At 42.9% G+C, this 10,000-nt stretch overlaps 1 protein-coding gene across 1 annotated transcript in view; it reads right to left on the minus strand.

Moving 5' to 3' along the window:
- The window catches only part of dmtf1 (cyclin D binding myb-like transcription factor 1), a 36,640-nt gene that overhangs the window by 16,543 nt on the left and 10,097 nt on the right, over positions 1-10,000 (minus strand). The window contains exons 10-11 of the mRNA XM_076302746.1: positions 1,464-1,692; positions 983-1,134 (exon numbers count right to left, since the gene is read on the minus strand). Coding sequence (XP_076158861.1) covers positions 983-1,134; positions 1,464-1,692 — 381 coding nt within the window. The remainder of the gene's footprint in view (positions 1-982; positions 1,135-1,463; positions 1,693-10,000) is intronic.

Below are 10,000 nucleotides of genomic sequence, written 5' to 3' on the forward strand. Positions count from 1 at the left end.
CACACACACACACACACACACGTCACACACACACAGACACACACACACGTCACACACACACACACACACACGTCACACGCACACACACACACACACACGTCACGCACACACACACACGTCACACACACGTCACACACACACACACACACACACACACACACACACACACACACGTCACACACACACACACACACACACACACACACACACACACGTCACACACACGTCACACACACACACACGTCACACACACACGTCACGCACGCACACACACACACGTCACACACACACACACACACACACACACACATCACACACACGTCACACACACACACGTCACACACACACGTCACACACACACACACACGTCACACGCACACACACACGTCACACACACACACACACACACACGTCACACGCACACACACATCACACACACACACACACACACACACACGTCACACACGTCGCACACACACACGCACACACACACGCGCACACACACACACGTCACACACACACACACGTCACATACGTCACACACGTCACACACACACACACACACACACGCACACACACACACACGTCACACACACACACACGTCACATACGTCACATACGTCACACACGTCTCACACACACACACGCACACACACACACACACACACACACACACACACGTCACACACACACACACACACACGTCACACACACACACACGTCACATACGTCACACACACACACACACACGCACACACGCACACACACGTCACACACACACACACGTCACATACGTCACACACGTCACACACACACACACGCACGCACACACACACACACACACACACACGTCACACACACATTCAATGAATCTCTTAATACACTGAACATGAACCTAACAACATATATGCCAAAACATGAACCAGAATGGTTTCCTGAGGGCGGGCGGTTTTCAGTAAGTGTAAGGTCATGATTGGCTTACCAGGAAAAGGCAGTTCTTTGTGATTGGCTACTTGTCTCTTGATGGTCCACCATTTGCTGCGGAGCCACTGGGGTGAGCGGGCACTTCTCCAGCCGCCCGCCAGCTTCTCCCAGTTAATCTCATTCTCATCTTCAGCTCCCAGCTCTGCCATCCTGCCAAACACACACACACACCAGGTTACATTTCCCACTCTGAACGACAGAAACCCACAGTTAAATCTCATCAGAAATTCCTGTGTAGTCATTTTTTGTATTCAAGCACACACATACACCAACATATTTTATTTGCATCGGCATCTCCAGCTTGCACACACACACACACACACACACACACACACACACACACACACTTATCCTCTGTTTCTAAATGTGCAATGCTGCTAACACACATGACAGGTAGCGTGTAGCGGTAGAGGTCATGCTCACCTGCGCACCAGGTAGAGGTCGTGCTCACCTGCGCACCAGGTAGAGGTCGTGCTTACCTGCGCACCAGGTAGAGGTCGTGCTCCTTGGTCCACTCCGTGCCGCCGCTCTGCTTCCAGTTGAGGTAGTTGAGCCACTTGGAGCGACACTGCTTCTCCGAGCGCGTGCCCACCAGCTCGGCCACCGATGCCCACGACACGCCCTGAGTCACCACTTCGCCCACCTCCGTGCCCGTTAACTCGTGCACCACCTCCGCCAGCCGACGCTCCTCCTCCTCTGTCCACTTACCTGAAGTGCAGGATGGAGGGATGTAAGATGCAGGAGTGGAGGATGGAGGGATGTAAGATGGTTGAGGATGGAGGGATGTAAGATGGTGCAGGATGGAGGGATGTAAGATGCAGGGGTGGAGGATGGAGGGATGTAAGATGGTGGAGTGGAGGATGGAGGGATGTAAGATGGTGGAGGATGGAGGGATGTAAGATGGTGGAGTGGAGGATGGAAGGATGTAAGATGCAGGAGTTGTGGGTGGTTGGTATATAGTTGGTGGAACAGAAGGTCAAACTTAATAACTATATTTTAGTGTTGTGTTTCATGAATTGTCTTTGTATTTTTACGCTTTATTGAAATTGTCTGAATTTGCAGTCATTTGTTGTGTTTTCAAGTGACTGTTTATCATAAAAGGAGCCTTTTAATCAAAATGTATTATGATTATTATAAGGATAACATGCAGTGTAAATGTGTTGTTAAATGTATTATGATTATTAGAATGATAATTTAAGCAATAACCATGATGGTGTAGTGGTTAGTGAGGGTGTTTTTGCACGGTAGCCTAGGCTGCTCAAATGTGGTTTGCTTCCTGTTTGGTTTGTAAGGTATTGTTTCAGATAATATCTGTTTATATGGTCAGTTTCTTACTTTATCATTAACCACACAGTTTCACTAAACTCTCAGAATGGTGAAAAAGCAAACACATTGCAACATCGAGAGTTTTTTATGAGAAGAAAGTGATTTAGAGAACACTAGTGGCAGCTTCACTTTATTGTCACTTGATGTGGTCTCCCATCCAGTTATTGACCAAGGACATCACAGCTTAGCTTTTGAATAAGACTATGATTATAGGATAGATAACACAGCGAACCACGGACTTGAACAGATTGCATCTCCGATACGAAGCATTTGAATACGATTATGATAATGGGATCAATAGAGTATATATTATACTAATATAGTTACTTATAGGCTACTGTAGGTAACACAGCACTAGGTAACAGACTGCATCTCCGATACGAAGCTTTGTTTCACCCTAAACAGCTCTGAGGTGTTTCAAAGCGTCGAAACAATCCGGCACAATTGCTTCGAACGTTTCAGTGTTTCACTAAGCCTCTCTTTGCCAATTCCTAGTTATTACTGTGTGGACATGTTTGAGAATGTCTGGTCTGTATATATTATATCTATATATATCTATTATATCTGTGTGTATATATATATATATATATTAGGGGTGTAAAGATTAACCGATACGTATCGGTATCCGTTTTTAATGTGTAAGATACGGCTACATCGATACGTGAAGCCCCGTATCGGAATAAAACTGAAATGAACCGGTCGTTATATCGATTTACTTGTTACGAATCGGTTCACAACCTTTTCTGCTCGCTCAGACTCTCATTTACATTCCAAGCAGCGCGTTCGCCCCACGTCTAGTTTTGAAACTATACGTGGCACGGAATTGTGGGTAATGCAGTTCGTTTTTGGCTACATTCATTGCCCAAAGTTGTCAAATGACCTCATTACCCATACAGTGGGTCCCCGTTAAGTTTGGACGGGTTCCTTCATGAATCACGCACCCCATTTTCTCAGCAGAAATGGCACAAACTGCAGTTGACACAAACAACCACAAGGTGTCACTTGGGTGCCACTACTATTTTTGATGCGACTGACTTACTGCTTCCATGACGCAGCGGGGGCACGGGAACTTAAATTGATCACGGTAGTTTAAGCTTACACTTGACAAAACATTCTAATATGAAAATGTAGAAGCAATTGTTGTAAAATGGTGCAGCTCCTTTAAGAAAGCACCGTGTGCAGGGATGGAGAGAGAGAAAGCGAGAGGGGATAGGCCTATGTGTGTTAGAACTTGGCGTGTGGAAAAAGTATGTGCTGTTGAGACTGGAGCGAGTCATATTCAAAATAATGCAAAAAAAAAGCAATTATCCTCATTCATTGCAACCAAAGCATGCCTGCTTGCCGACGTTCAAACGAAAAATATATCAAAGCACCTTTTGCGTTTGAATGTAGCACGAAAAAATTTTTAAACAGCTGGACAAATGATTTAGCTAATTGATTATATAACCTGTACACCAGCAATTGTTGAACATTTATGTGTACAAGTACATTGACAGTAGCCCAGCCTAACAGCATGTTGTAGGCCTACTGTAGAAATTTCACTTAAATTGCAACCGCAACATGCCTGCTTGCCAACGTTCAAACGACAACGAAAAAGATAATAAAACAACAAGAGGGTTGAGTCTGAATGACACTGAGTTTTTAGACACTGAGTTTTTGTAGTTAAGAAATATTTTCGTATAAAAAAAATGGTCATTCTTCAATCTCCTTCACTGACGCCTATGGAAAAGGCTTAACGTCCCAAAACAACGATCAATGATCATCAAATTTCTCTCTCACATTGCTCCTCATAACCATCTATAAAAAAGTGTTTTTTCTTTTCTTTTTGAGCACATCCGAATCCCAGGACATAACGCACTGGACCTTATAATAGGCTCGAGATATAATTCCAAAGGGGGCAGATAGGGGCCACTGCACTTAAAACTTAAAAGATGAAGCTTTCCGAACTTTGAAATTGCGATCAGTGACTGGCATCAGGTGAACGAAGCTTTTCGAAGTTGAACAGGCTATTAAAAACTATTTGCGCACCTCCATGTCACAGGAGAGACTGGGCTCTCCCTTCTATGAAAAAGACGTTAGGCTACCTGCAAACTGGCCTATGATTTCATTGCTGAGTTTGCGGCAAAGCAAGAAAATGTTTTTTTTCCTGAGTCAGGATATAGCGAGTCAGTGTCATTTATTTGTCCAATGTTAGCCTATAGATACAGACCAGTACATCTTATCAATAGTTTGAATGTCGTGTGTGTTTCTGCTCATTGACAAATACCGTTCAGCACAATGATTCATGCCCAATTCATTTCCCCTGTTAAAGTGTTCGCCTTTGTTACACTATTTGGTTTCGTGATGTAGCCTATGATAAACACCATATGGCCAAATATGTGACTCAGCTAATGTTATAGGCTATACAATTGAATTTCCCCTCTTAAAGGCAAGCTGGTGTAGCTTATTAGACTAGGCTACTATTAAAATACACCAACGGGAGCCTTGGCTATAAGTAAGCTATCGCATGATTTCATGCACGTAAGTGAAAAGGGCCTTGCATCTGTCAAGTTCGCACAGGGCCTCGCATCCCCTTGCGACGGCCCTGCAGCTCCTCCTAAGACAGCAAGGAAAAAGTTAAAATACGCGATAAACCCGGGAAAAGTTGACAGGTTTGTTTCGGTCCCGGTGATTATTTGTGAAATTGTGCAAACGACAGCCTTTTCAAGGCATTTCAAGGAAGGAGTCGTAGCATGCAAGCTCCCAAATTGACCCAGTAGCCTATGCATCAATAAATTGTTGGGACTGGGGAGGGTCATGCGTTTTTTCTCAATCACTTTGGAGGGTCATAGAACAAATTCTTGCTGGCGAGGGAGGGTCACGTCTTTTTTGACTAACGCTCCCAAAACTCCTCCGGTAGCCCCTTAATTAAATAAATAACGAACAGTCCCTAATTGATTAATAGTCTAGGCCTACACCAGCAATTGTTGAACATTGACCTGTACAGGACATTGACAGTAGCCCAGCCTAACAAGCAAATGTTGCAAAATACATCAAAAGACGCAATAAATCAGAAATAAATAATGTAATCTGCATCGCTTTATTTAACAAACTGCAAGCAACAAGAGCATTGAGTTCGCTGTAAGGCCAAACCCAAGAGCAAAGCCTATCTGTTAAGGCAGTCGATAGGCTATATAACGAGCTGTGTGCCTGGAAAGACGATAGATGACTGCTCTGGTCATCCCATACCCTCCCCCCACTTCCTGTAGCCTACCATTATGAAGGCCTGTAGCCTAAAACGACTCGTTGCCGTTTTGTGACATTAAGTTTTTTCACGTTAAGCCCCCCTCCCCCATCCCCTTCTTTCACAAGCAGTGGGGGAGCGCGGGGCACAAAGTAACACTTTTTGGTAGACAAAGGAGGGTTCTCCGTGCTTCTGTCGTTTGGCCACAATCCGTTGCAACCAGGCCAGGACAGATATTTTAGAGAGAAGGAGAGACGCCGGTGCAGCTCAGATGTCTTCTTAATTTTCTTTATTCTTTAGTAAAAGGTGCAGAACATTATTAAACTTTGACTAACATTTCGATGTGTCGATGTTTTTGACTAACGAACATCGAAACGTTAGTCAAAGTTAACTAGATGTACCGCAGAGCGGTACAAAATATGACCGCCGCCCAGTCCAGCACATTTTTTCCACAAAAAGAAATCACGCTGAAAGGCCTATATGATTCTAACTGTCTCACTAAATTGCATTATCCACACTCAATTCTCACTGGTATCTGCTAGACAACAAGTCCCAAAACATGATTAGTTCATAGATTTCACATGTAAAATTCATTTTATACAACCCCACCTCCATCTTGCCTGTTCATAATTCTGAGAAATTCTTGATTGTTTGTGTTCTGTTTATGTTATGTGTGTGGGTGTGTGTGTGTGTGTGTGTGCGTGCTTGTGTGTGTGCCTGCGTATGTGCCTGTGCATGGAAGCGTACATATGTCTACTGTGTGAGTATATGTCATACGTATGATTACTGTGAATGTGTGTGTGTGCGTGTGTATCTGTTTGTGCACATGTGTGCACATGAAATGGGTTAACATGACCCCTGGAGGCAAATATACGGAAAAAAAATGGTCATCCTAGGCCCTACAGTTCTCAAGATATTCACAGAGAACTGTGTCTGGCCTACCCTCCTTTCGGGGGGTCCAGTCCAGCGGGGGGGCTACAGATCAAAACGAAAAATGACGGTTCCATGCTATCCATGTGGGGGTACATGCCCACCAAGTTTTGTGTACCCCGGTCTTTCAGTGTCCCGGGAATCCTTGTTGGTGTACGTCACTAAATGTACACATAAATTATTTTATTGTAAGGCCCCCCCATGAACGAAAGTACACAAAACTTGGCATGCATTCGGAGGGTGTCATAATGATCCTACACTTTCAATTTCGTGCAGTTTTGACCATGTCAGCCAGAGATATTGTGATGAAAACACCTAAAGTTTTGGTTTTTAATTTTTAACTAGGTGGCGCTATACATGAAATAAGTGGTAATGGGATGGGTTGACATGGCCCCTTGAGATCAACATACAAAAAAAAGGTGGACCTCCTAGGCCCTACGGTTCTCGAGATATTCACAGAAAACTGTCTCCGGCCACCTACAGGCCAGTTGGTGTATAGTAACATAAATTAATTTATTGTGTGGCCCCCCATGAACGGAATTCCACGAAACTTGGCGTGCATTCAGAGGGTGTCATAATGATCCTACACTTCCAATTTCGTGCAGTTTTGACTATGTTAGGTCACAGATACCTGCGATTACAACACCTCATTTTTACTTTTTTAGGTTTAACTAGGTGGCGCTATACATGAAATGAGTGGTTATGGAATGGGTTGACATGGCCACTTGAGATCAACTTACCAAAAAAAAAAGGTCCTCCTAAACCTTACCGTTCTCGAGATATTCACAGAAAACTGTGTCTGCCCTACCCTCCTTTCGGGGGGTGCAGTCCAGCGGGGGGGCTACAGATCAAAACGAAAAACGATGGTTCCATGCTATCCATATGGGGTTACATGCCCACCAAGTTTCGTCTACCCCGGTCTTTCAGTGTCCCGGGACTCATTGACAGAAATTTGGGCATGCGAAAAAGAAAGAGAAAAAAAAAAAAAAAAAAAAAAAAAAAAAAAAAATCTGACTAAACCTATATGACCGCCGCTTCGCTGCGCGGCGGTCATAATAATGTTCTGCACCTTTTACTAAAGAATAAAGAAAATTAAGAAGACATCTGAGCTGCACCGGCGTCTCTCCTTCTCTAACACTTTTTGGCTTTGGCTAAATATTTCTAAAATCATTTGAGTTTCACTAGTCACATGTTTTAACAAGCAACACTTGTTATTGAACTAATAACAGACGTGTGTCGAAAATTTACTTTATTTTCCATACGGAGAAATAACATATGCAGTCTAACCAAGGTCAATCTTGCCAAAAAAGCCCTCAAACCTGAAAACACATGAGGCAAAAGTGCAAAACATCACAAAACTAACTAAACTTACACGCGCATATTTTTGTATTGCAATCATTGTAGCCTACAGTTGTAACAGCGCGTAACAGTCGTTTTACTCCCCGGATGCGCTCATTATAAAGAATGTTTAACGTGTCCCAAAAACAGCTATCAATTAATCACCAAACGTCTTATAAACAAGTATTGCCAGGAGCAACACCTTGCAAAAAATTATAACAATAGGCCTAGGCCTTTATATGGCTCTGCTCCTGCCTAGATTCGAACTCAGAACTGCCTGAAAGTTGCAGACCTGTTCTGGAAATACGTGCATTAACCCACTCGACCGTCAGACAACGCTATCTGCTTCGAGTAGGCCTATTGGGTAGGACTGTAGCCTACACTGGTTGCTGTGGCACAGTCTTGAGTGACCGAATTAGTTTTTCTTTGTCATATGAATGCTGTCATTTTGTTAACATTACTGTTAAGGAGATGCTGTAGGCAAAGTCTATATTTCAACCTCGTTAGTGTAGTAAAAAAAAATCAGAACTATTCACAAGGTTTCTGGGCAGCATATTTATGTTCTGTTAGCAAGCGAACTTCTCATGACTACCGACAAAGTAGCCTACTGCCAGCTGACAAAGCTCTCATTTTAAAACATTAGGCCTACTGAGAGACAGACACTGTACAATCAAGAAATCTTGCCACTGAATCCAAAACTATGTTTAACATTATGTACAAGGCTTAGGCTACAGTGGACTAGCATGTTGCAGGGGCTGCTAAAAACACAGAGAAACACACTGAAAACTCAGCCAATCACAGCCCTTGCTGTCGAATGCGCCGTCTGGTTCGACCGTGGAACTCCACAGCGGACTATGCTGCCCCCAAGCGGCTGCAGTTGTACTTACATTTCACCCAGCTGCGTGAATCACCATGATCGTGAATGAAGTGTCAATTTTTAACTGGGACCCACTGTACATCTACTGCAACTTAAGCACGTGACAACTCGCACTCGGTCGTTTGTTTTACAGTTTTTCAAAATCCAGCGCGAAATTAAACACTAAACAGCAACGATAGTCTGTAGAGTATAGCCTTACGTTTGATGAAGGGATTTCCTTAATGTTAAATAATAATTTGGCCCTTGCTAAAACGATGCACAAATTATTAGCCAATTATTTTGTTCATATTCACTCAGACTTGTGGCATTATAGGTTTCTGCATTAGGTCTACCGTTGGAACAAAATAAACCCAGAGAGTTCATTGATATGTAGGCCTATTTTATTCTTGTAGGCTATATGAGAAAAGGCCAAGAGTGTCTTAAGCACTGTTTTATTTTTTATTTCGGTATTGTCTTACCTCAACAAGGCTACAGCTCCATGAAAACAATCAGATATAACTCTATAAAATCTATAAAAAAAAAAAATATGTTGTATTTGGCTGCTGTGTTTGACTGAAATGTAGACTATTCTTTTTTCATTTCAATAAAGTATATGAAAGAAACCTCAGTTTAGCCTAATTGACAACCATGACCATGATAACTGATAATATCAAATGAATGTGCACAAATGATAAAAAATCTTTCAGAATGCTTTCCATTCTTGAACTGCATCGAATCGCATCGCATCGAATCGTACTGAATCGGTTTTTATGAACATGTATTGTTGTATAAAATTATCCTAGTTGTAGACATCATGATGAGAGAACGAGTTTGAAACTGTAAAGCATGTATTCATATAACCTTAATCATAATCAAGTAATACACTGAAGTTATTCCTAACCATAATACTCTTATAACATTTTAAATAACAAGTTTAACTAATACTATTAACATACTGAAGCTATTCGACCAGAATTCCCCCTACGTGCGCTCTGTATCCCTATGTCTCTGTTTGCTGCCCTGTGTCTCATTTTGTTGCACTGTCTCATGCTGCCTTAGCCTAGGCCTTTTGAAGAAACCAAAGTCGGCCTTGAGGCTGCAAGATAACGCTTACACAGGGCGAGCTCTACTCATAACAACCAGTAGGAGAGTGCAGGGGGTGAACGATATTTAACCCATGCACAATGTATGACCTGTGATCACTCTATACTGTACACCCCTGAACTTTCCATAAACTTAAGGTGAAAAGTTCGTTCGGGGTAGTGTTGTGTCAGCATTTTGGAGGGGTATAAGTAAGAGAGTTCTACCTTTGTTCGGGAGTGCGATCGTGCGATCCACTCAGG

The sequence above is a fragment of the Alosa pseudoharengus genome, unplaced genomic scaffold, assembly GCF_046254945.1.
Source record: "Alosa pseudoharengus isolate Yale_2024_CS ecotype anadromous, Long Island Sound unplaced genomic scaffold, YU_APseudo_1.1 YU_APseudo_1.1_scf_24, whole genome shotgun sequence".
NCBI classification, from domain to species: domain Eukaryota; kingdom Metazoa; phylum Chordata; class Actinopteri; order Clupeiformes; family Clupeidae; genus Alosa; species Alosa pseudoharengus.